Raw genomic sequence first — 27,500 nt, 5'->3', positions numbered from 1 at the left:
CTATGTATTGGAAATCTTGACAGCATCCTTGTCGTCCATCTTCGACAGATAAAAAAATGGCAGAATTTCGCCTCACAAGATCAATTAATTGATCAAGAACATCATCTGGGACGAAATTTTGCGGCATTTTCTGATATTAGCTTGATGAAAAAGAAACAGCAGAAACACGTAGTTCTTGTAAATCTTCTGGAATTTTTTGCTTCCGGTGTCCATATACCGGCGTGATGCGCACTGGAACGATGCCTCGATCATTCGAATACGCATCACGCATTACGGAAAACACATCACGTACACATGGATACACTTTAGTTGAATTTCCATTTATACGTTCTTAGCCCTTTACACATTAATCTTTACATAAATGTCCTCATTCTTGATCTTAAAAAAAAAAGGAAACCTTAAGAGCCTATATACTCTGACACAAATCAATACATCCCCCCCCCCCCCCCCCCACGAGCGAGTTTTGAGTTCCTGCGTGCTGTCGGCATCACTGACCACTTATGACGCCACAGTGCCAGTAGGGAGTGAGAAAGAGAGACTAATCAATGACCCAAACAAACCCAAAAAAAGTTCTCACCTTGGATGCGCTAACCACTAGATCAAGCTCGGTGGAGATGTGGACAGCAGTTACCTCTGAGTCATGACCGTACAGGGTCTGCAGCGGTTTTGGATTCAGGTTCACACTCACTCCAGCCTGGGAAACAATTCAGAACAACACACATGCTCTGTGAAACATGTACATCTTTTCAGTAAAAAAATAAAAGACAAGAAAGAAGAATCTGGGAAACACATGCACCAACAAGGACGAATTCTACTGCTTTGTGTTGTAGTCAAGAGTACAAATCAATTTCAATTCAGCAACCACCAAAGCAAAGCAGTAGAAAGTGGAAGTCTCTGAAAGTTATTCCTTGTTGTGATAAAAGGGAGGTGTTATTTCGGCATAAACCAGTTTTGAAATAGTACACGGTTGTGTATTATTAAATATTTTGCTGATATCTTTTCAAACACAGGTCTCTTGGAAAGGAAAAGAGACAGGGAAGACTAGGGGTCAAGTCACAGCCTCATACGTAGTTGATAAAGAAAGTAAAGGGATTATTCCTACAATGAAGACTGTTGAATTTCATTTCAAATATACCTAGGAAAAGGATCATTTCAGATAAAAACTTTTTACAACAGACTATTTTTTTAGAGGCAGCAAGCACTGTGATTCAAACAACAACGGCAAAATATAAGAAAATCTACATACCTGCTGCACGATTTCCCACACCATACAAGTTGTGTCTCTTGAGCCTGTGACAAGATGGCGTCCACAATTGTCCAAAGCCAGGCAGGTAACAATGTCTGGAAGACAACAAAAACGTTGACTACTCTTGTCTATCACAACATGCTAACCAAAACTCTTTTGCACATTTTTTATAAAAGAAAATGGATCAACGAAAGTAGACTTGGAAACAAATTTTTTAAATCCCAGAACACACACATCAATATGACTGCTCTTCTGAAAAATTGAACACTCTGTTAAACATAAAACACACTACACACTTTGAAAGTGATAGATCACAGGTAGCCAGTAAATGCAGATGCCATAACACAAAACGAAACTGTGAGAACAGGAGGCAGGGCACAGGCCCAGCCTTCAGACTTTACCTCAATTCAAACCTTTAAGTCTGGGAGTGAGTTCAGTTAGGAGCCTACTGCTCCACAGCGACCACATAGGCCAAAGACAATGGTCACCAAAGCCCAAGAACATTATCATGATAAGGGTCACAACAGCACAATAACAGAATGAAGGATGAGGATGTCACAAAAATTTGAAGGATGACTCAAACATTTATTTTAAAAGGCTGAAATCATATTCTCACTTCAATGTTACAACGTCAAAACGTAACCTAAGTTCAGATTCATAGTTTGATACTTAAATACAAAATGATTTGAAATCAGTTTAAGAGTTGCATGAACAAATACAAGTGTTTTAGTTCTATTATGTAAGAGTGTTCTCACAAGCATATTTCCTTCTGCATAGGGCTCTTCTAAATGTTTGCCTGCCTACTGTTCATCTTCTCTAAAAATTTTGAGTAAGGTCAAATTTTACACAGATAATTCCAGGAACCACATCACTGAGAAATCAAATGTTCTGCCAAGCACAATCACCAAACTGTGCTACAAACTAACAAGAAAATAACACACTTGAGACCATCAGCACGTTCATATGAACTATTTGAGTTGCGAGCGCAGTAAAACTTTCACCAAACAACTAAAACACTCACCAATATGTCTGATAATATGATTGATGAGCTTGGGCCGGCCTAGGCTGTACACCTGTAGACTGTTGTCCCAGTAGCCTGCGCTGAACAGAAGCTTGGCATCATGGGACACGACAAACAGCTTGGCACTCACTCGCAGACCAGGAGAAAAGGGGGCAGCCAGTCTTCTTTTGGTCCTGATAGATGAAGCAATCAACAAAAACTTGTTTTAGTACGAGTCTTATAGCATTTGCAACACAATTAGGTCATATAAGTGACGAAGATTAGAGGCGTTACTAGAGAGTAACAAACAAAAAATAGGAGGACATAAAAGGTTAATAGATATTTGATTGATAGAAAAGAAAGAGCAAACCACACAAGAGCACCTGCCAACCACCCACAAACAGAAACAACTGAAACATGCTGATATGAGCAGCGCCACTCAATAGAGATGCAAAATCAAAATGCTTTTTTCACTACAATGTAAAGGTCAGTGATTCATAAACAATCTCTAAGTTCATTAAGTTTCCTAAAAAGTATTCAAACAGAAAGTGAGCAAACAATCTCCTTGTCACATTCAAACTCTCTCTTTTGAGAAAAATTTCTAAGCTATATTATTATCATTATTCTCACAATTCTGAGGGCAATCAATGGAGTCAAGTGATACAATTGTACCTGCAACTGCATTTGTTAAAAACAATTTTTGTCCTTTTCTGTGTTGGATAAAATTATGTAATTGGACAGCTGCAAGACAGCAATGGCCATGACCTAGGTGTTCATACAGTTATATTTACTATCAAAAGCAAGATGTTTGATCAGGGGTTCAACAACTTACAAGCAACAACAAAAAAGAGTCTACTGCCCAGATAGAAAGGGACACAAATCTCCAAAACTGCATGCAACTGCTGACAAAATGTTCTGACTTCATTACCAGAAACACTGTTGATGAAAGAAAAGAACACAACTGATTTTTTTTAGAAACATATTCAGAAGGAACGTGATACTTACTTAGCACTGAGCATGGTAGCATCCTTGTCAAATGTGTAGAAATTGGGTATTGATTTGTCATAGGACAGCCATCCATGTATACCAATGACACCATCTTCTGTTACTGATATCTGTGAAAGGAAAATGTAAACCATATACCTCCGACTGATTGCAAATCTTTACATAACTTCATTTTTACAGAACCTACGTTTCAAGTCAATCAAATATAACTATGAAACATGCTGTGACTGAGCAGCACTGGGAATGCTGCCTCATGTGGTGCCTTTTCTGGGACAGGACAGTAAAGTTTAGGACAATCATGAAATCTTGGAAGCTGATCCTCATTTCACAAACTAGCAGACTATGCGGCCTTATGTTAACTATATAAATCTATCTGTTCTTCCACCCTCAACCATGGAAAATCGACAACCACTACATTTATATACCTTGCACAAAAGTAATCGACAACCACTACATTTATATACCTTGCACAAAAGTAATCGACAACCACTACATTTATATACCTTGCACAAAAGTAATCGACAACCACTACATTTATATACCTTACACAAAAGTAATCGACAACCACTACATTTATATACCTTGCACAAAAGTAATCGACAACCAATACATTTATATACCTTGCACAAAAGTAATCGACAACCACTACATTTATATACCTTGCACAAAAGTAATCGACAACCACTACATTTATATACCTTGCACAAAAGTAATCGACAACCACTACATTTATATACCTTGCACAAAAGTAATCGACAACCACTACATTTATATACCTTGCACAAAAGTAATCGACAACCACTACATTTATATACCTTGCACAAAAGTAATCGACAACCACTACATTTATATACCTTACACAAAAGTAATCGACAACCACTACATTTATATACCTTACACAAAAGTACTCCAACTATTTCCGGTAAACTTATTTGACTCCTCACAACACAGGACTAGTTTGTTTTAGTAGAGATTTTACGGTGCTCGCAACTGCATAAGGTCATATGAGCGCCAGAAGATTAGAGGTGTTACAAGAGAGTAACAAACATAAAAAAGGACGGGAGATAAGGACGATAGATGTTTGATAGGAAAGAAGAAGCAAACCACACCAGAGCACCCACCAACCACCCACTCAAAACAGGACTGCAGTAGTCAACTACTGTCCTTTCAAGCCAAACCCGGTCTTCCACCTTACTGTCAACAGAATTTAAAAGCATTCACAAGAATGCCTCAAACAAGATGGGTCAAGAGAGGCAAAGAAGTTTATACAACAAATTCACATAACGGCCATATTTCATACAACAGATCAACACACAATATCACTGGAAAGAAGTGCAAGACTCAGGCTACACCAAAGAGCATCCATCAACCTTGCTCATTAAGCTAAGAGGAAAGCCGGAAAAGAAGTTCAACTTAAACAACTATAAAAGCAACTACTCACCAAACTATCAGGCATTCCCTGTTGCAAAATGGAACGTGGCTGACTTCGTGGAATGTTCACATACACCAAGGGGTCAAGGTCATTTGACACCTGAAATGAAAAGCCATGGCAAACAGAAACAAAACATCAGTCAAAACAAAATTGTACGACTTTGTTGTTACTTGTGAGTGGGCTAAAGAGCATGCTTGTGTTTAAGAGTGTTACAAGCAATAAGTATTCTTTACCATACCTTCCTCAGTCGGCGACGTGGTTCTTGAAACAAGTTCATGGAATTGTATGGGCAGTAAGTTAACATGAAATCTTCTACAGATTTTAATATTTTAAAATTAGATCTCTTTTTTATATGCTTTTAAACGTGAAAAGTTTGAATTAGGGGTTCAGACATTCATCTTGCATTCAATTATCAAAGATGGATTTCCAAAGCTAAATTATCATAATCCTCAACAACAAAAAAAAGACCCTCCCCCCCTCAAAAAAAAAAACCCCTAACAAAACAAAACAGTGTTCTCTCACAGCGAGATGATCAATTTGAAGCAGACTTATGAACAGCAATTTACCAGAAAGACTTAACTATAAGTTTTTAACGTTTTGCGTTTATCAACAATAAAATGGTCCCCGAGACATATGGTGGTAGATCATAATCTCTAAAGGACAGGAAGCATAATCAGAATATTTCAGTATAGCTCAACCTAGGCTGTCAAGTGCAAATGAGAACAGTTTTAGTGGGGAAGCATGAACAATATGACAGTCATGAAACTCACCTCGACGAAGAAAGGTTTCAAATCTTTGAGGAAGTAAAAGACGCTCATCGGCTTAAGGGATTTGGCTGTACGGGCCACCGCTTCATCAAAAGTCAGTCGATGTGGGTGTGGTTCCTGAGTGTATAGATATAGAGAAGAAAGTGGATTGCAGAGAAATATAGAGTAATAACAGCACAAATAGCGACATTCCAAATGGCAACTACTCCGCAAGGGTAAGCCTTTTTAACTAATTCGATAGCCGAGCCGTGGGGGGCAGCGCGGCTAATGTGCTGTCAGTACGCTGAGCCGCCCCCGGCGGCTCGAGCCGATCTTCAATTTTAGCTTGGATTCTATTCCAATCCACATATCCATGTTAAAATAAAGGTCATAATATAATGTTGACTTCCGGGTCAAGCATTTCCACTGAAAATCGGAAATTTAGATTCAGTTTTGAAACGCGATTTCGTAGTTTATTCGACTTTGTTTTATCGCGATGCCAAAATTATAGCCCGGACACCAGTCTTAGTAATTTTACACAACAAAATTTATCATTATTTTGCGCACTAAAGAAATGTAGGACTCTTTTATATAATATTGATACGATTGGACTCATATTGACAATGCACTGTTATTGAGAAATCAATATTTTAGAGTGCTAGATCTAGATCTAGCTCTAGATCTAAATTGTCAAGATATTTTTTTCTACACGAAATCATTACTTTTTGATGATATTACACAAAAAATGCCACTCAAAACATGTATAGTTTTATTCCAAATGCAATTCTGAATAATTCCATATAAGATATGAGTGGGGTTTTTTCTGTTTGTGATCGTTTTTCAAGATTATAACAATTTTTTATTTTTTTTCAATATCGGATGTTATGTTCAAAATGTACAAATATTATGGAATGTAGGTAAATAACTGCAAACTTTTCAATATTTTCCAGTTCTATATTCATTTATGGTTATTTTGATGTATCATTTGACTAGGTGCAAACAAATTTTTTGAGTTTCAGCAAAGATTATAAATTTTTTATTTTCAAATTTTATCCGCATCCAATCAAAATTGTGTTGCATAATCGTCTCTTACAGGAACCAAAGTAGAAAAATACATAAATAAACATTACAGATATATTCTACAAACCATACTGAAAATATTGGTATATAATACATTGATATTTATTTGAATTTGTAGCCCCAAAACCTTTTAACTGCCCAATAGTCATCGTCTCATTCGCCCTCCCGAAAAAAAATTTGTCTACAAACCGAAAATAATATGCAGGGAATGAGTTAACTAGTTACTATTTGAGTAAAGAGAAGCATACTGACCCACAAATGAATATATAGAGAAGAGAAAAAGTCAGATTGACAAACAAAAAAAAGAGGAATGTTTGAGTAAAGAAAAGAACATATTAACAAGATAAGTCACTTAGTTTAGGGAAAATCAAAACAGACAGATAGAAGAGGGAGGGGAAAAGACATCTAAGAAAACAAGCAGACAGTAATAACTTTGTCAGTTCAATCACTTCTCCCTTCAGTGGAAACATGTGAAGGCTGAAAACACAAAAGCCCTACCTTAAGCAGCTGAGATGGAGTTTGACCAAAGTTCCGGATCATTCCCTCAACCGAGGCCCGCTCTTTCGGGTCTTGTATCGCATCAAGATCAACAGCTCCTGTTAGAAAACAGACAATGTTGCAATTGGTGAAGAGAGGATCAGGAGGTATGGAAAGGACACGTATTCTGAAACAAAAATCACATAAGGCTGGATGGTGTCAGTGGGTGGCTGGCGCGTGGTTTGCTCCTTCTTTTCTATCAATCATGTATTGTCCTTATCTCTCCTCTGTCTTTTCTTTATACGTTACTTTCAAATAACACTTCCAGACTTTGGCACTTAGATCACCTAATTGTGTTGCAAATGCTGTAACACTCAAAACTAAAACCAAAAAATGGTGTCAGCAAGGTCAAAGAAGGAGGAAAACAGAAACACATTTGTTACACTTTTCATTCATCAGAACTCACAACAGCGATCACTTCCCCTCCTTATCATCATCACCCTTGGTATGCAAAAGTTCTCAGAGCAAGACAGGCTCTTCTTAATCACCCCAAATGTTGAAAGTATGAATAAGACAAGGTTCATAGCTGTACATCCACAAAAGGCTCTGATGGTAAGTGTTAATGATAAAATCAATCAAAATAGGGATTGGATCGTCAGATCATGTAAGCATTCTGTCAGAAAAAGCACTACAGATTCTTAACCAAACCAACCATGCTTTTATATTTTTCCTTTTTTGTGTTTGTTACTCTTTGCACTCTACCCTTCAGCACTTATATGACCCGATTGTGTTGCAAGTGCCCCAAAAAATCATACTAAAACAAAAAAACAGCACACCAAAACATTGTCTGCATGGCACCTGCTCATGAGGGACCAGAGTGCGTTAAATATACCCTTCAAAATGCAAGCTTGCATGAAGTGGTGCTAATCTAGTTATGTACTCAAGGGAGAACAGGTACTCTGATTACCCATGTCTCATGGGACCTGGACTCAAAACATTGAATATCAAAGTCTCCTACATGGATATATACAGTTTAATTCCATTTAAAATACCCTCATAATCTTTACATACACAATAATAATAATAATCATGCAGAATTTATATAGTGTCTACTCATGAACAATACAGCGCTACCTGCTTTACAATATTTTCATCTCAACACAAAACACAAAAGAACGAACATGCAAACAAACACCCTTTACATGAACATTAACTCACAAGCATATATACATACTGTAACATCACAATGGATAATGATATGTGAGGCATCGTGGTGAAATGAGGTGCTTTTCAAAATAATGAAATCAAAGAAACTGGCATTTCTCTGTCTGCTTGTTAATTTATATCAAATTTTTGTTTTTTGACTCAACACCTTTAAGGTCCATTGAAAAACACATTTCCGTGTGGATTTAACTGAAAAATGTTGATTTAAGGTACAAGAATGAAAGTGTGCAGTTTCTAAGGACTCTCAAGTTCTGGAAGTCGCCAAACTTTAGCGGCCATTTTCTCATTAATTTTATCTCTGAAATCACATTAGATGAGACATGTGCTCACTGATGAGCTTCATAGAAGACATAGTAGAACAAATTGAGAGCCACACCACTGCTGCCGCCTCTTCTGTTTGTTGTCAGGATCAATTGTGAGCAAAGCAATAGCCAATTCATCGTGAGATCAAGAACAGAAGGTGGCGAAGGATTGGACCCACACTGAGGAAGCCAGCCCACAACGTAAAAATACAAAGCCTAAGATGGACGTCCCAGGAAAGGACAAAGAGAAGAATGCCAAGTTCCACCTGGGAGTGAAATCTAGAGGCAGAACTCGGGCATGTGGCACACTCTTGGCTGGAGGTGGAGAAGATAGCTCAGAACAGGAGGCAAGTGGAGAGCCCTTCTTGGCTGCCTATACCCAATATCAGGATGAAAGATGGGAAAACGAATGAATAAAATACCTTCATAGGTGACATAGTAGAAGACATTGAGGGCCTCAGCTGCTGCAGGCCCCTTCTGTTTGTAGCCAAAGATGAGATCGATCCAGTTGTGAAGTTGGGAGGAGACATACTCGCTTTCCTACCGGTACAGAAACAATGTTTTAACTATAACATGACACTACTTTAAAAAATTGATGGCTTTCTTTCTTTTCGATCCGCAGTCCAAATAATTTATAGACAGCTTAATGTTTGTCTTCACCATCTGCCCTTTACAAAAGGGAGGAATGATGGAGTCTTACACAGAGCAGTCAACATACTGAAAATTGTTGTGTAGATTGGTTCAAAGTTTTGAAAATTGGTAGAGCTATAAAGTTTGGACAAAGCTCCAAAAACACATATCTTTTAAAACAAGTGAATCAAAAACATTTTAAAAATGAAATATTTCAGGTAACAAATTTTTCATTAAAAAAATAAGTAAGGAAGCGATTTCAAATCAAACTGCGCTAACATGCACTAGGTAAATACAATTCAGAGTTCCAAAATTGTTCAAAGGTGAATTTAGAACATAGCAAAATTCAGTAAACCAAGCATAGTGTTCATAATTCACTGATTATGAAATCTAAGGGTCAAAAGAGGAAAGATGTTCAGATTAGCATTAGTTCATGACGAATCCACAAGATTACAGACACATATCACCAGGAATAGACTAAAAGTAGACAGTTGAGTACTCACTTACTCCAGCAAATAAAAAGTTAAACGACTTACCAGTGCCTGTCTGTGTTTGTAGATGAACTCCTCAGGAGTGCTGGCCCATGGCGGAAGCTTCACATCATTGACAGGCTCTTTGGTGATCTGAAGCTTGCCTAGGTCAAAGCCTGTCAAAAATGAAAGGATGAAATAAAGAATACAGTTTCTGTGCACAGGCAGGCACCGTCAGTTAATACAAGACAGCCCATTTGCCTCTGTCCCTGAGAGTCCAAGTTTCTAGGTGCAGAGGTTCAAAAACAAAGTCACAAAATTGTGAGGACAGAGTAATTATGGGAGCACTTTAGTGCCGGGGGGGGGGGGGGAGAGGTGGTGCTCGAGCAACATGCTTATATCAGAGCGACCAATAATATCTGTAATTTTGAATTAGCTCTAGGTAATTGTAATGTAAGTTATCAATACTTTTTTTCCCACTGAATGTTTAAGTTTTAGTAGAGGGTTTTACGGCGCTCGCAACTGCATAAGGTCTAATGAGCGCCAAGGGGTGGGTGTCAACAGAGAAGTCTTTACAGGGAATCAGACTTACTCTGCTCACCTCTCTAGCTTCAACAGGACAAAGTCTGCTTCGACTATCAAGGCACCCCAGAAATAGCAGGTCACAAGAGGGAGATAAACATACAAAAAAAGTAGAGGAAAATGACAATAGTAAGGATTAGGAAAGAAAAAGCAGCAGTTCCCTGTTGTAGATCAGGCACAGTTATGAGCGTGACATGATGAATCAGCCCATTAACAAATCTCCTGTGCATGAACGAGAAATGTCCCCCCTTTGGGAATGGCCTAAAGACGCCACTGAATGTTCTTTCCTAAATTTTCAAACAATGCGAAACAACAAGTTTACAGGATAACCCAATATTTAAAGTCTTAAACCCTCACCATTAAAGTTGACTAGGAACTCTGGGAAGTAAAAGAACTCTGGAATCAGTTCCTTCACATCATTGGGGTTCTCCATGAGAGAGGCGAAGCTGCCTGGGATGGAGTGGAACTGGCGGTCGGCAACATCAAACCTGAAGACATGAACAAAATAAATTACACTAGAGTCTGCTAAATCAAACACAGTAAATCCAAAAACAGCAGTAAATCCAAAGAAACCAAAATCCCCCCATTTTTTTCCCTCTATTTAAGTAGCCTCTTTAACTTTTTTTATCCGGGCTACGAGTATACTCGTAACGAGGACCAGTCCGGGCTACGAGTATTCTCGGAACAGCGATACGGTCACGTCAAAGAAGCTAGTTCTGCTTGTAATTACCAAAATACGCAAATACGGCGATGCTAGCTCTGTCTGAATATTTTAATTTTCCAATGAACAGTAGTTTCTTTGTTTTTGATGGGTGTAGAAGCTTGAACGATATCTCGAAAACGCACATTCACGACGGACGAAGTTCTTTTTGAAGTAGCGCTGGGTTGTGAGGGGGAATGATACTAATTTGATGAAAGTGACTCTGAAATAAGAGCCGTAAATTCCGTTGTTGATGATAAGAAACAGGACTTAGACTCATCTAATAGCGATTCAGATCATGGTGAAGGGGTCAGCTGGAATTTGTGCTCGATGGGTAGGGCTAGATCTAGATCTAGATCTAGATCTATAAAATCCAATGGGACGTCGTGGGCGCGGCAATCAGGGTCAAGTTCGAGGGCGTAATACACCTCAAAATGTACATTGTGCTATTGGTGTATTTCCTAACCACATACATTTACAAAAACTACATTCAATCTCTAACATAACTGCCAAATTTCCTTAAAACCTTAGAGTAAACGAAAGAAATATACCACTTTGAACTGTACGCACTGACTTCTGACTCACACGGCACGGCGGCCCCAGGACTGGTACAGAGTCCGTGGCGGGACGGCTAGGATAAAAAGAGTTAAAACTGAAAACCCAGCTAAACAGAAGAAAACCCAGCAGTCCCACAAATTTTGATTTAAGCGGACTCCACTGTATATGAGCATCTGCATACATTTCTGAGTGTGAACATTGACTTTTCTACATATGAGGTGTAGTAAGATATGAGAAAGAGAGAAGAAGGTTGGAACATGAGAGTACATTATGAATACAAAGCACAAGACTTGCGAAGAACATCTTTTAGTAAGGTGGAAACCCTTCAAGGTAGAATCTGATCAAAAGTGTGCTGTGACCTCCATTTTGGTTTTCATAGGAAAAGTAACCATTAATTTTGATATGCAATGGTGTCCATTTAACAACAACCCAGATAAGAGCAACCTCTGCCTCACAGCAGCGTAAGCTTGAGTTGAGGAATTTTTCAGTAATAAATAAACCCTTTTAACAGTAATCTTTTCCTCTAAAAGCAACCTTCGTTCTTCGTTGCCTATAATTTCAGGGTGCATGCATCTCTCCTCTCTCATTTATCATCTCACAACAACTGCCCAGTCCAAAAATGCATTACGCCGAGGACAGAAGCTTTATTCACACCCTCTCACTAAGAGCCACCTTCCATCAACTTCAACAGTTCCCTGTCTTGGAGGAAGTCTCAGTCACTGTGCATAATATTACCGTCGATGCTCAAACACTTTTGGGGCTCCGCATGACACAGCGGGAGTTCAAAGACAAAAGTAAAAGACAAATTTCCAACACATTGCACAGACACTGCTATAACATAGTTTCTAAAAGGCATACAAAAACCAAACTAAATCAAAAAGAAAACGTAACATTAGCACACTGAAAAAAGCTTCTCACTTTCCACTCTGAAGCTCTATGTGCAGAGAGGTAAAGGGCTCAACTCGCACCAAGTAATGCATGACACTGGCTGCGTTGCTGTAGTGGGTGCCATAATGGAACTTCTCAATCATTCCTGATGGGTCCTCAAAAGTGTCGTATCTGGGGAGGACAAATAACCGAATCACAAGTAGCATAGTCAGGGAATGATAGACACAGACTTATATAGAGGGAATATTATATGGAGCGTTCAAGAGAGCAAAGCTGCTCGAAACGTTTAAGTATTTTTTAAACTTACACGTTTTTGCTTTGTTATTGTAAAACGAAGTTAAAAAAAAAGGGGGGGGGGGGGGGCTCTCGTGGCCTAGAGGTTAAGGTGTTGGCCTCTCATTCAAAGGTCCCGGGTTTGAATCCGGGTTGTGACCGAAAAATTTTCTTCTCTAAATTTGTCTCCTTTCACCTCTTTTCCTGCTCTCTAGTAATGTTCTATCGTCTGCTTTCGTCTCCTCTTTCTGCCCCCACTCCCTCATCTCCTTTGCCCCCCTCTTCTGAGCTCCTGATTCTTTCTACAGCCTTTCTACTGCTACTTCTTGGCTTCTTCTTACTGCTGTCTTTCAGCCACACCCCTGATCTTCTGGTAAGAAAGATCTACACCTAGCCTTCTCAGACAAGGGCGAAAAATCTCGGAGGGCCTGTGAGCAAGTTGCGCACGTTAAAGATCCCTTGGTGGTCTAAAATCGATAAGAGTAGGCTTCGGCCGCCACCCGGGCAAAATTCAAAATTTCCTACCAACTGAAAAAGTTTAATGTGTCCCGCCCGCTCATATGCAGTTGCGAGCGCCGTAAAAACACTTACAAAAAAACAAAATTAAAAAAGGATAAAAGGGGAGCAACCCTATTCATCATAAATTACAAAAAAAGACAAAGGAACTACAGGCAAATACTTGTAAAACTAGTAACCCTGTCCACTTCTTTCAGATAAATCTTACAATTTTTGTTATTCATAAAAAAATCAAATAGCTTTGGCAACTAAATGGCGAGATCTGAGCAGCAGGAACTGATAGGGGTCTGGAAACTTTTCAAATTTATCGATTAGGTACCAACATGCAATATTCATGCTAATTCTTAGTCCTACAAAAAAAACGTGAAGGCACAAAATGACCCCTAACAAATATTCTCAGAAGGTAACACATGAAAGTCAATGAAGATTCATTTTTAAGATGCAAAAGACTTGAAAAGAAAAGATAAACAACTTACTTCTCTCTCACTTCGTCTTCATTGCGTGGATTGACAATCCCAATGGGTCTAGATAAATCTCTGAACACAGCAGGGTTCTCCAAGTCAAGATGCTTGGATGTGTAGTCCGTGAGAATCCAGGGAAACTGAAAAAGGTTACATTTAAAGTTTGTTTGAGAAAAGAGGAGCATATCAACACAGAAACTGCCATTAAATGCAAGGAAGAAAGGCAAATAAATACAACAGAGGGAAAGAAAAGAAATTAGGACCTGCCAGAGGCATCTTCCAGCCAAAATGATCCTTTGTTACTTTTGAAAAACTGGTATGACAGACAATTAGAAACAAGCGAATAGATGCAGGACAAAAAGAATGAATCTCATAATCATCTCTTGTTACTGTGGTCATAGTTGATTTGTAGCTTACAGTGAGCCAGTACAGAAATGGCCAACCCCAGAAGCCAATTGGAAATTTTTATAACAAAAAGCACAAGAAAAGAGAAAACAACAAAAAAAGGTTTCAAAAGAAATGTTTAAAGCTAACCATACTAGAACATCCATTTACTTATCATTACAATCTAAATTACAAACGATTCAGTCCAGTGAAGTTAAGGAAGAAGTCATGATTGACAAAAAACAAGACTTTTTACCCAAATGGACAGAGCGTGTGGCTATACCTAAAGTCATTATATAGCACAAATGATGAATGCAGTGACAACAAATAAGAAAAGTGAAGGCAAGAGACAGTCAATTAAACAAAAATAAATAAATAGATTTTAAAAATAAAACAAAGATGAAAAAATTAAATCCGAAACAGCATGGCTCCACATGGACAAGAATCACAGTGGCAGAGCAGAGAAAAGAAACATGGACCCCTCAAAGAAAAGAGAACAAATGGAGGAACACATAAAAGAATTAAAGAATGAATAAAGGAAAAAACAAAAGAAAGAACAAAAGGAAAAACAAACAACAAAATGAAGGGAGAGACAAAAAGGGAAAACAAATGAAAAAAAAGAAGTGGACCTACCAATATTGAAGGTGCTAAAAGTAAAGGGAAATCTATACAACTATTCGTATGAACATGAAAGTCACTGACTCACCACAGGGTACTGGCTCAAGTCGTTGTAGGTGCGCCCTGCAATTGTGTTCAGTTGCATCAAGTACTCAAAGTTGGAGATTTCCCGGTTTACCCATTTCTTTTTACAGGGGAGGAGAGGAAAACAAAAAGATTTAATGGTGTCTTCAACAAAAATAGCTATGGATCATAAAAGTATGAAAACAAAATTAAAGTCAAATTAACTGCAGGTAAAAGATATACTAGTCCTGCTTTCATTTTAGTTATAGTTTGCCGCTTAAAGTGTAATTAAAAAGGTGTGTTTTAGAGGGAGAGAGGGAGAGGGAGAGAGGGAGAGGGAGAGGGAGAGGGAGAGAGAGAGAGAGAGAGAAAAAGAGCAAGAGAGAGAAGGGGGGGGAGGGGGAGGGGAAGGAAGCAAAGAGATGATAAAGCGATTATTGTGAAGAAATCTCTAAACAGACCCTATAACTCCGACTTGTGTTACCATCACACAAGTGAGCTCAGTTTTCAAAAAATAAAATGACAAAAATCACATATACAGAAAAATGAAAGCAACATAGCAGAAATGATCTCTTAACGAGACAATACCTGTGTGAGGCCTGAAGCTCTCAACAGATCAGCTGGTGACCTCTGCCCTTTGTATATCAGATTCTGAGGCCGCAAACTCAAGATGTTGCTGTAGATTTTGTTCCGCATGCGCTGGAATGACACAATATCAATAATATAGTTATTCCCAAAAATATTAGAAGGGAGAAAAATACATTACACACTGTAATCATTCCAAAAAGAAGGGTAGCATAAAATAGCTCTGCTCTTGTAGGTGCCTTTTCCTTGATTACATTGCTAGGGTGAGAGTATGGGATGGGATACAGGATAATGAAGAAAGGAGCAAGGAAATATTAAGCAAAAATATTTCACCAGCATCCCCCCTTTTGAAAAATCTCCTTTGAACTATATTTCGATGAGATTAAGATGTTTCCAAATGTAGAGAGAAAACTTCCTCTGAAAGTCCTGGCACCAATGAAGATAATTATCAATCTCCTCAGAGTACCACAAATGGAAATCTTTAATCAGTAATTTTACAGTCAGAAAACAAACATGAACTCATGTGGCCCTGGACACTGTTGCAAAATAAAAACAGATATTGAATACTTTAACTGATTCCGTCCATTCGGCCGCTGACAGCGGCTCTGAGTTTTTCCGCTGCGTCCATTCGACCGCTGTGAGCGGCTCAACGAAATCCGAAACGAATGTGCACTTTTTAACATAGTTCCAACTTTTTAAGTTGTCAAAAGGAAGTAGAACTTGTAAACAAACCTGACCTCAATCTCTGAGCGCCAATATCGATCGAAACTGCGCGAAATTCTTGCAAAAATCGTTGTTTTGTTGTCGTGATGTAGGCTAGATCTAAGGGTCAACAACACGAGGCCTGGTATAATAAAAAGGCCCTTCAAAGAAGGATATTCAGCTAAATTTGTGAAATTCTTGCATAAATGTGTGCTAGGGTGATATGGCTACAATGTTGTGTTGATTCCTATGGATTATAAGGACTTGTAGAGCTGAAAAAATGCGGTAAGTCGAAATTTTCAAAGAGTTGTTGTGCAATTTTTTTTTCTCATTCGTTTTTGTCTGAAGGAGAATGCAGTACAAACAGATTATAGGTCATTGTTATTGTTATAAACACATTCCTCTATTTATTCCCATCAGTTTGGTATATGACAATACAGATAAGAGTGACTTAGAGCTTCACAGTAATGCATTAAATAGATGCACCCCAGGTCTAAAACTGAACAGGGAAAAATAATTCTGTCCAGAGCCTGAAAAAATCATGGACAGAATCAGTTAAAAACCCTGCATACTTTCAGATTATACAAAGATGTCATCTGGTGTACTCAAGGTCCCCTACCTTTTCTGAGAAATTGATGAAGTAGTTAGTCTGGTCGATAAGAAATATTTCCAGGGCACTACGTCGAAGGTTATAACGTCGAAAGTGTATTTCTCGTAGTCTTCCAAGAGCCCACTTGAAATCTTCTCCAACTGAAGATGAAAAAAACCCAACAAATATATGGCTAAACTCTACAATGTTCTTAAGTGACAAAAATCATCAAAACACTAATATTACTGCAAACTGACACTCCAGAGCAACTCTTAAACTCCAAAATGCTAATTTCCAACAACTCTTTGTTATTGTCCTTTTCAGTTTTATGTAACAGCATGTCTTACAAGTTAACTGTAACTCACAATGCAGTCATAAACTCCCATGAAGAAAATGTAGATACTTCATGACTTCTTACTGTTTTTATTTTCCAGTGAAAAAATATAAGAACACAGTACAGTAAACCATTTTAAGTAAAGTACAGAAATATAAACAAACAAACGAAAAGAAAAGAGATATCCCCCACCCTCTCTACAACAGAACTTAGCTGATACAGCATATCAATAGCTTAGTGTAAGCATGCATCACTTTTCAAAATGGCATCAGACTCTTACACTAAGCAGTCTACATGTACTGAACTTAACGACCTGCTGTGAAGACCCTGCGAGACAATACAAGTCGAGACAATAGAAGTCTTTCCGTACCTTCATCCCTGTGCGGACTGCAGTCAAAGAAGTAGAGATGAGTGTTGGTCAGCTCCAGCCGACCCCGCACCTCGTCCATCACCGTGATGAGGACACAGTCAGCAGAGATGATGAGCTTCTCTTTGCCAGTGTATGCCTCCAAATTTGTGCTGGAGATAGTAGACATTGGACATGAAGAATATTACAAAACCTAAAGGTCACAAAAATGTCGTCATCAGGTGCAGAAGCAGTAAAGACTGTCTTTAAATAGACTTTTAAAAATTCCTTTTACAAAAACACACACACATCCAGACCTTTACACACATAAATGCTACTGGATCGCTAACAACAACAACACATACATAAATAGAAATTGTCCATGACAGCCACCCATTTTCAAGGAAAAAAGTGGGTGTCTTAGACAGGTATACATCTTTGTATCATTATGATATAAAAAAGCACAAAGGAGAAGTGGGAAGTGGTCTCTTGTACAAGTGATTGTCTTGGACAGGTGGCTGTTAGAGCATGTTTTCTAGGAAAATAAAAGCAGGAGACCACGTGACAGGAGAAGACAGCTACCACTTCTACCTGCTTACCTATGTAAATTCCCTTTAAGTACCAAGCTAAAATGTATCAGAACCCCAGTTTTCTGAGAGCAAACCTCACCTGGAAGCGGAAATCACACTCCACTCCTCATCTCCCAGAGAGTCATCAGCCATATTTTCCTGCGACACAAGAGCACCTTTAACAGCGGAGAGCTCCTCTAGACGAAGTGACTTGTTCGTCTCAACAACACCTAGGGGAAAGGTCACATTCATATGATTACTTGAGAATGAAAAAAAAAAACAATAAGAATAAATTTTTCTTTTTATTCACTGTTAGTATACTGAAAATAAACAAAAAACCACTAAAAAAAGCAACTTGAAAGAAATGTTGCACTGTTCCCTCAAAGTCTCATACAAAAGAACATTACACCCGTATGTTTTGTGCTGTGTACCACTAAGAAGCACTTTCGGGAAGCTGATCAAGAATTTAAAAACTTTATACACAGAATATTCCCCTCATTTGAAGCACGTCATTGCGCAACACTATGATCTCAGAGGGTATCATGTCTGACTGATATGTGGCGATATTTGGGTTACCCGGACTCCAATCCCCACGATGTCATTATCAAAATTGGACTGTTTGAGGCGTCTCCACTTATTGGCGGACAACAGTCTCTTAAGGGGGCTTGATACTTACGAGACTACATCTTTAACTAAAGACAAACTGAAACAACTTTTGTCACAGGCAGTAAATATGAGACAAAAGAATAATGTTCAACTGTTGACAAACTCGGTTACATAAGTCGTTGCCATGGAAACAGTGGCCATCTTGAAAATTGGATGTAATTCTTTTTTTCCCCACCATTTTTACAGTTTTTAACTTTTTCAAATTCTGTAACTTGCAAAATGTCACGAGTAAAAAGGTGTTTGCAGATGACTATTTTGATTTTTAATACTATACTTAGAAAGCATCTAAAATTGTTCTCAAAGTTAGGAATATGGACTTTGATCTTTAAAAATATCTTCCGAATGAAGAAAAAATTGTAAAAAAACTCTAAAGCAAAATGTAAAAAAACTAACCAGCCCACTATAAGTCCAAACCATTTCTCTAACAACAAGCCAAATTTCAAGTCTCTGTGTTGGAAAATAAGAAAAATGGAGGAGAAAAAGAAAAGCATATGCAAGCAAAAAGTGGTAAAAAAGTGTGTTCTGAGAAAAACAATGTTAAACATTGAAAATATTAGTACACAACGTAGAACCCAATAAAATTGAATTCTGTTAATGTTAATCTAGACAGAATGAGGGATCGGAAAATACCAAAAGTAAAAAGTGCTCAGAGTGAGTGAAAATCAGTCCCCAAGGCAATTGACCCGACCTGCGAGCCCCCTTAAATAACCATCCCCACTTTGCGACAAGTGAATTTCACAAAGCCCAAGGGCATACAAACATCCCCATTCTGGCAACAATCAATTCAGTTTTTTGTTTTTTTTAAGTAGAGTTTTTACGGCGCTCGGAAATGTATAAGGTCATACGAACGCCAAGGGGTGGATGTCAACAGAGAAGTCTTTACTGGGAATTAGGTTTACTCTGCTCACCTCTTTAGCTTCAACAGCATAAAGTCTGCTTCGACTATAAGGCATCCCGGAAATGGAGGGTCACAAGAGTGTGACAAACACACAAAAGTAGAGGAAAATGACGATAGTAAGGATTAGGAAAGAAAAAGCAGCAGTTCCCTATCGCAGTCCAGGAAATAAAGGCAGCAGTTCCCTATTGCAGTCCAGGAAATAAAGGCAGCAGTTCCCTATTGCAGTTCAGGCACAGTTATGAGCATGGCATCGATGAATCAGCCCATTTACAATTCTACTGTGCATAAGAAAATATTCCCCCTTTGGGAATGGCCTAAAGACACTTCAGTCAGTAGCACCGCACCGGGGGTACAACGAAGTCGTCCATTTTGTATCATTTACTTTGAATAAGATTGAACTAATATACAAATTTAGACAAAAAAGAATAAATATCTCGGTTTCACACCACTCCCCCCTTTCCAAAAAAACCCAAAAAACTTTTAATAAATAAAGAAATAAAATAAGATAATCTTACAAAATACAACATCAAAAACACTGAAACGTAACCAACAAAAAATTCAATTTGAGCTTTTTTTCTCTCTCAAATTTTCCTGACACCAAAGCAGATGTTCCAGAATGTTTATGGACTCACCTCCATTGTCTCGCAGGACACTAGCATTGACGTGGTCCTCAAAGTTGTAATTCTGCGTGAGCTTCACCTTCATGCGGGCAAAATTCTCTTGGTAGGACAGTTTCCAATGGACCAACTCTTCATGCTCGCTGCAGAGACACCAGGGGTATAGGCAAAGGTAAAGATATTAAACAAAATAGTGAGCTCAACATTGATGGGGACAGGGTGCACTATTAGCTCAGTTGGTATCATGAATGGCTACAGTGTGAATGACCATGTTTTGAATCCCAGAAGGGGTGTTTTCCACTTTGAGTTGTTAGGGAATTTTTTTCAAGGTTCTCCACCTGATGAAGATAGGACTTTGATTTAAATCAGAAATTTCGCCCCTTGAATAACTTCAGTATTGAAAAGAGCTTTAAACCCAAACCACGGCACAAAATGGTGTCATCTGCTAATTGCTTTTGTTCCTATAGGTACTACAGTCTACTTAAGCTCACTTCGTTATACCAGCCTATAAAAGATTTTAATCCCTCCCCAATAAAGGGTAAGATTTAAACTAATTTTATTCAAAAGGCAAATCTAAATGATTGTTTGTCACAATTTGAAATCATTTACCGCATTTAAGATCATTGTGGTTGGCAGATGTTCTGGTGTGGTTGACTCCTTCTTTCCTATCAAACATCCACTGTTCTTATCTCTCCTTTTTTGAGGTTCGTTACTCTTCTTGAACACCTCTAATCTTTGGCACTTATATGACCTAATAGTGTTGCAAGTGCTGTAAAATGCTTACTAAAGGGAAAAGCCAGCTGGCCAGCTCACCTATCTCTCCAGATACCCCGCTCCCCTGTGAAGAACCTCCGTGTCGCCCGCCACTGGCGCATGGCAAACAACAGCTGATGTTTGTGCTGGGTCAGACCATTCTGGAAGCGACGGTTCTCCTGCTCCACCTTCTTCTTGTATGCCTCTTCTATATTTTTCTAGAAAGAAAGTATCGAAAAGCTATTTCACATTTCATGAAGGCAGTAAGAAAGGAAAATGACTCGATAAACTTCACATTTACAATTCCTCCAACATACAGCATGGATATTATTTAGATGATGTACAAATTGCTGACTTGAGAAGGATACAGAATTAAACATAACAACAACTTACAATATTCAGTCAAAAAAATCAAGAGATGATACACTAGTGAAGACTGAAAATGATTCGCTACAGCCCACATTTAAGTAACAGAATTTCTTTCCTGTATGGGGGACAAAAATCACTTCTAATCAAGCACATATTATTTGCCACCCTCCATTTCACAGCAAAGAAACATGTTCAATATTACCAGAGTTAAATTATGATTATCAGGTCAGTTTAATCATAACTCACATCAAAGTAAAACAGTCATTGTTTATCACACAGCAACTATTCGTCAGTTTCGTTTATTTCTCGTGTTTGTCCTTATAGTTACCATGTTGTGCGTGCAAATGTGTTTGTGTGGCAGACAGACAGACAGACAGACAGACAGACAGACAGACAGACAGACAGACAGACAGACAGACAGACAGACAAGCAGGCAGGTAGTTAGGCAGGCAGACAGACAGACAGACAGACAGGCAGGCAGGCAGGCAGGCAGGCAGGCAGGCAGGCAGGCAGGCAGGCAGGCAGGCAGGCAGGCAGGCAGGCAGGCAGGCAGGCAGGCAGGCAGGCAGGCAGGCAGGCAGAGATGTTGAGATGTGTTGCAATAATGCTGGATGTGTATGTGTATTTTGTGTTACAATAAAAAAGTGAATGCACACTATATATACAGTCAAACCTGCCCTGACGGCCACCTCTATAAGACGGCCACCTGTACAAACGGCCACTTTCCATTTCCCCCCTAGCATATTTTCTATAAAATTTAACTGTGTAAAACGGGCACCTGTCCAACGTGGTCGCGGCCAACTTATTTTAACACACAACCCCTATCACACAAAGCAATAACACCTGTCTTAGACGGCCACATTAGTGACTCCATTAATAACGTTTTGTCATAAATTGTGCATTGGCCCCTGGCGTTGAAGGAGAGGCGTCATAATTCAATCACCTTCATTGTTGTTAGGTAGTCCCTCCAACCGATCATGTTGCGTAGGCCCCCTCCCACTGTTGACCAATAGCTACCAATTTAGAGCTGCTGGTGAGGTAAGCGTGTGATCCCTCACACCCATAAGCCCCGCCCAGAACTCATAATCAAATCGTAAGTGGGATGAGTGGTCACTGTTTACCCAGTCTGTAACAAAGTAACAAAGGACATCAACATGAACTTGTGACAGAAGCGTCGCTCGTTCTCTGAGTGGTGGCGACCCATGTGGTTTTTTTAACATGGCACTCGGTCTTCCTCGTCTGATACATTTCGTTTTATTGTCACCCTGGTGCAAAATCAGCAACAAAATAAAAATTACAAACAAAATACAAACCACCACCACCAACAACAAAAACAGCAACAATGCGGCTACTTTCGATTGGGACCTCAGATGGGAATGGTTCATTTTCTTCATCTTGATCAGTCCTGCCTAAGACGGCCACCTGTCTTATACGGCCACTTTTCCCCTTGACAATGGGTGGCCGTCTTACACAGGTTTGACTGTATATTTTTTTATTTCAATTTAAGGAAAAAAAAACAGCACTATTTCACTGCGTCCCACCTTGTACTTGAGCCGGCTTTCCCCAATCTCCCTGTTGTGCCTGTGGTGGTTCATCATCATGTCCTCGTGGCAGTCCGCCCAGAACTGGGACATGGACATGACACCCTCCTCAAAGTTGCTCTCCATGAAGTGGCTCATCTGAGGCGCGATCTGACAGGATCGGGACAATGAAAGGCATTAGATGTTAAGAATGAGATACTTTCCTTAAGATAAGATAAGATAATATACATCTTTATTGTCCAGATCCAGGTACATTGGTAAGGTGTTTCACCACACACACACACACACACGTGCGTGCGCACACATGCACGCAAGCACGCACCCGCGCGCGCACACACACACACACACACAAACATGCACACACATACATATACACAAACATGCACACACATGCATATGCACGCACATGTGCATATCCATACACACACACACTCTTCCCTAACACATCCTCTTTCCACACACATCTGAGCACATAACCATAATAATAAAATGGTATGCTTGCACTCACAAACAGGCTCACAGTAACATGCGTTATATTAATGAACAGTAACATATAAATATTAATAGTGTTAAGCTATCAAAGATCTGTACAATTTAAGTTGGAAATAAAACTTATATTAATGAACAGTAACATATAAATATTAATAGTGTTAAGCTATCAAAGATCTGTACAATTTAAGTTGGAAATAAAACTTATATTAATGAACAGTAACATATAAATATTAATAGTGTTAAGCTATCAAAGATCTGTACAATTTAAGTTGGAAATAAAACTAGAGCAGGAGTATGAATAAAATTATTTTTCCTACGAACATCTTTCAGTACCAGAGGACAAACGTAGGCGCTGGAGTGATCAAGTCATGTGCGAATATCAAAGTTGGTTAAATTATCCATATTAAAAGAAGTAAAAAAAATGAATGGAACTTTTTTCCCCCGTAATTTAAAGTTACAGTTTGCTTGAATCTCATTTTAAGTTGAAGCAAGATAATATTCGTGATATTTTTTCAGCAGCATACATAATTTTTGATAAACTGCTGCCACTCTTCACTGTAGGCGTAGGTTTTGAAGTCATCGAAGAAAGTCGGGCTCATGGAGGTCTGCGGTAGATGTGGGAGGTGGACACTGATGGTGAGGAGTTCCTGTCCCTTGTCAATTAGTGCTCGGAGAACTGTCATGAGGTAGGCGTAGTTGTCCGAATTGGCTGTAAAAAGAGAACAAGCGGCACTACTTATCTTAATCCACCCTTATAGCATATTCATTCCTTCTTTTACAAAATACAACAATTAAAAACAGAAGCAAAATAACCAAAATATGCCCTTTGTATAAATTTCAGACCACGAAACCAGATCATAAATTGATACGAGACTGTATTCCATCATTTTAATGTTACTCAGATGTTTCAAGTCAGGTTAAAAAACTACTCCTCTGTGAATTTCACCAAGCTATTTCAGTATTTTCTTTATTTAACCATACAACGTATACTTACCTTCAATGGCTTTAATAATCATTGAATTGAGAACTCCCAGGATATATGAGGCCTCAGCCGAGCTGCTGATTAGTTTCGTCTGCACCAAAGCATGGAGTTTGACTGTTGCTGCTGACACCAGCTAAAAGAGAAAGACACATCGGAGTACAATAATACTTTCAATGTACCAATTTTCAAAACAATATTATGCATGCGTTCTTTTACAATTAACTACCATTCACTCAAGGAAGGACAATCAAAAATGCTTGAAGGGACAACTACTTAATCTCACTTTGACAGAAAAAAGAACAACATTAACTTCTACAATCCATTTCATCAAGGAACAATTTTTTTTCAAAATCAAAATTGATGGGATTCATAAGCTGCCAGTATTATAGAAGAAAACAAAACAGTCAGACATCAGAAACAGTTTGAGCATATAGACCCTAGCTTCTATTGAATCAGTAACGACAATTATGGATACGACATCACAAGTGAAAATCAAGCACCAACTTGAGTTGGAATCCTGTCAAAATTGAGTATAATGACTGGTACTATAAATACTTTAAATGTCCTGGTAGAATTGCGTTGTCATCGTGTTTACTGAAAAGTAAAATTTGAACTGAATTCTGAAAAAAAAAATTTTTTTATGTTTAAACAACTGGGGTGGTAAAAAAAAAAAGGCCAACCAAAAACCAGCAACAACTCACCATTAGGTCTGATTGTCTCGAGAAGGCCAGAAGCAAAGAAATGCCTCTGTGGACCATTTCTGTCCATGCTAGCCCCGACTCAGTGTCCCAGACTCCTAGAACATCCAGCAAAGACCAGACATCCTCCAAGAGCTGTGAGGAAGATATTATTTAGGAAATACAAAGGACCAACAGAATTACCAGTGTAACTGTGTCAGTGATAAAGTTTGGAAGTGGAGTGTAACATTGTCAGTGGTAAAGTTTGGAAGCAGTTCTTTTTATTCAAACAGAAAGGTTGGCCAGCCATAGGAACTTACAGAATGCTAATATTGTTTAATCTAATTTTTTTAAAGAACAATGGTAATTAGTCGGACATCTTTTTATTTTGAATTTCATTAGACTGTTTTATTTAATGAGACAAGGGTCTGTATTATTTAATTCATTGTATTCTCAATTTAATGACACCGGTAACTAAAAAAATGAATATTACTAACCCTTCCTCATATTCACATTGCATAATTTTTCAAAATCAGTTTGCAGCATCTAACATATTCTGTAGCCCTGTCTACTTTAAGCAATCAAATCCCAGTTGTTTGTCAAGTTATTTATAGTGTTTCAAATTTGTATTAAATAGAAGCAAGCAGTCTCAATTACATGATGTAAAAAGGACCAAAATGATTAAGATGATCAAAGAAATTACATCCACTTGGCACCCTCCAGCCACCAGCTCATAATACACATTTGATAGAAGCCATTAGATTGAGTATTTTTTTACACTCACTCGAATAGAAAACCTGTCCAGGGAAGCATCAGCACCCGTCACAAAGCTCTGAACCAATCGGATCAACTCGATAGCATTCTCTGACTGCGACGCAATTGCCTGGCCTGCATTCGCAACAAAAAAAGCAAGATCAGAGCACTGGCCCCACTACTTAGCAAAAAAAAAAGAAAGAAAGAAAGCTATCACAGGACTGGACAGAAAACACATTTTTAAAATGTGCATCAATCACTGCTAACATAAACAAAGTGGATACAAATTTAAGTACGTAGACATTCACTTGAATTTATTATACACATCATGAACTGACAGCATCAACACCAGCATTGCCTCAGCTTTGTACACTCGATGATGAAAAACACTGGAAGCCAGGGGGACTTCCTAACAATTTTCTTTCTTTACATGGTTCCCATAAGCACAGAAAAGACAAAACAAAAACTTACAAAACAAATCAACAATAAGAAAAAAAATATTGCCGTTCCTTTAGATGTAGAAGCATTTCTAAATTGAATTCAAAAGCCAGCAAACTTCTTCTCGTTCATCTCTAAATGGACATCCCCATCTCTCCTACGAAGGCTACAATTTGCCACAGGTCCTCCAGGCTCCCAAAGAGTTTCGGGCCTTCCTGCCTAAGGTTGGGCCTAAATTTATGCCTTAAGCACTGGGTATGCTTGTAGAAGAGGGCTTCCTGTTTGGCTGCCACTGTTCTCAGTAGCAAAGCCAGCAAACAAAAACACTGACCCAGTATACTAAAAGGGATTTAAGCTGACAAAACAATAAGTTTCAAAAATGAAATGCTGTTTCAAAAAAAACCCAACAACAAACAAACCCACAAACACACACCGGCATTGCGAATATCAGTACAGCAATTATGCAGAAGCATCTCCATCAACCTTCTTTTGACCTCCTCTGGAGGTCGTATAAGCAAATGCGACTCCCCCAGCTCATCAATCCAAGTGAAAACCTGACATCGTTCCTGGAAAAAAAAAAAAAAGGTACTGATTTTTTTATCTGGTCTACATTGGCCGACCAATATCTGCTACTGCTATAAGAGTTGTTAGTACAAAGTAAGCATGATAAAAGCCAACTTTTGTAAGCAACAGATTAAGATATATGCTGAAGAGAAATAGAATGGGCAAATAACATTATCTATGAGTTAACGCAATGCTGAAGAGAAAAAGAATGGGCAAATAACATTATCTATGAGTTAACGCAGAAACAGAACTTTCTAAAAAGAAACATGTTTTCCACCAACAAGAGTCAGAAAACATACAAAAAGAAAAAATATTTGGGGCATGATAAGTGCATGTGCATCATACTTTTTGAGACACAGAAGTGTCAATGTATACCAATACAACAATTCACTCTTTTATCATAATACAGCATCCGATCAGAATGTTATTATTATTTTTTTTTTTAAGAAGTCCAGAAGAAACTGAAAGAAGTCAACAAGATTTCTAACAGAGGGGAGGCTAAAGAAATCTTGAGCCCGTTTCCCTTCCCTCCTTCAGCCTTTCTCTTCCCACCCCTGTCTTTTCACTTGTCTATATTTTCCTCTTCCTTCTCCTGTCTTTTTTCTTCCTACCACTTTCGCTTCCCACTTGTCTATTTTTTCCTCTCTTCCTCCTTCTGTCCTTTCCTATTGCTCTGTAACTCGGTGGCACCAGTTCAATACTGGATTGAGATTGAAAATAGCCGGCTAACAATCCGGGAGAATGCGGTTATTTGCGTTAAGCTAAGTGGCGAGGGCTGACGAGGGCAGGAATGATGAAAACTCCAGATCAATGAAGTCGGAGTGCGAGGCAACCCCAGCCCATGGCTCTCGGACATGGGTCTATGTTCATCCTTTTCGCTGCCTGCTACACTGTTGTGGGCGGGGGGAGGAGGAGGAGGGAGGGTGAGGAGAGAGGGGGAGGGGTGAGGGAGGGAGACGAGGGTGGAAAG

General features: G+C 38.7%; 1 protein-coding gene across 1 annotated transcript in view; it reads right to left on the bottom strand.

Annotated features, from left to right (window-relative positions):
* The window catches only part of LOC101858770 (neurobeachin-like protein 1), a 77,345-nt gene that overhangs the window by 4,015 nt on the left and 45,830 nt on the right, over window positions 1-27,500 (bottom strand). The window contains exons 36-60 of the mRNA XM_013080630.2: window positions 26,400-26,532; window positions 25,560-25,663; window positions 24,800-24,931; window positions 24,111-24,231; window positions 23,641-23,825; window positions 22,625-22,774; window positions 20,775-20,932; window positions 19,977-20,104; window positions 17,881-18,010; window positions 17,236-17,384; window positions 16,562-16,692; window positions 15,244-15,354; window positions 14,681-14,776; window positions 13,606-13,730; window positions 12,371-12,511; window positions 10,552-10,682; window positions 9,679-9,788; window positions 8,935-9,052; window positions 7,008-7,105; window positions 5,454-5,567; window positions 4,693-4,782; window positions 3,252-3,361; window positions 2,268-2,440; window positions 1,247-1,341; window positions 578-694 (exon numbers count right to left, since the gene is read on the bottom strand). Of these exons, the coding sequence (XP_012936084.1) occupies window positions 578-694; window positions 1,247-1,341; window positions 2,268-2,440; window positions 3,252-3,361; window positions 4,693-4,782; window positions 5,454-5,567; window positions 7,008-7,105; window positions 8,935-9,052; window positions 9,679-9,788; window positions 10,552-10,682; window positions 12,371-12,511; window positions 13,606-13,730; window positions 14,681-14,776; window positions 15,244-15,354; window positions 16,562-16,692; window positions 17,236-17,384; window positions 17,881-18,010; window positions 19,977-20,104; window positions 20,775-20,932; window positions 22,625-22,774; window positions 23,641-23,825; window positions 24,111-24,231; window positions 24,800-24,931; window positions 25,560-25,663; window positions 26,400-26,532 (3,150 nt within the window). The remainder of the gene's footprint in view (window positions 1-577; window positions 695-1,246; window positions 1,342-2,267; window positions 2,441-3,251; window positions 3,362-4,692; window positions 4,783-5,453; window positions 5,568-7,007; window positions 7,106-8,934; window positions 9,053-9,678; window positions 9,789-10,551; window positions 10,683-12,370; window positions 12,512-13,605; window positions 13,731-14,680; window positions 14,777-15,243; window positions 15,355-16,561; window positions 16,693-17,235; window positions 17,385-17,880; window positions 18,011-19,976; window positions 20,105-20,774; window positions 20,933-22,624; window positions 22,775-23,640; window positions 23,826-24,110; window positions 24,232-24,799; window positions 24,932-25,559; window positions 25,664-26,399; window positions 26,533-27,500) is intronic.

The sequence above is a fragment of the Aplysia californica genome, unplaced genomic scaffold, assembly GCF_000002075.1.
Source record: "Aplysia californica isolate F4 #8 unplaced genomic scaffold, AplCal3.0 scaffold00093, whole genome shotgun sequence".
NCBI classification, from domain to species: Eukaryota; Metazoa; Mollusca; class Gastropoda; order Aplysiida; family Aplysiidae; genus Aplysia; species Aplysia californica.
The sequence above is the reverse complement of the archived record's forward strand: the minus strand, read 5'-3'. Positions and strand labels throughout refer to the sequence as shown.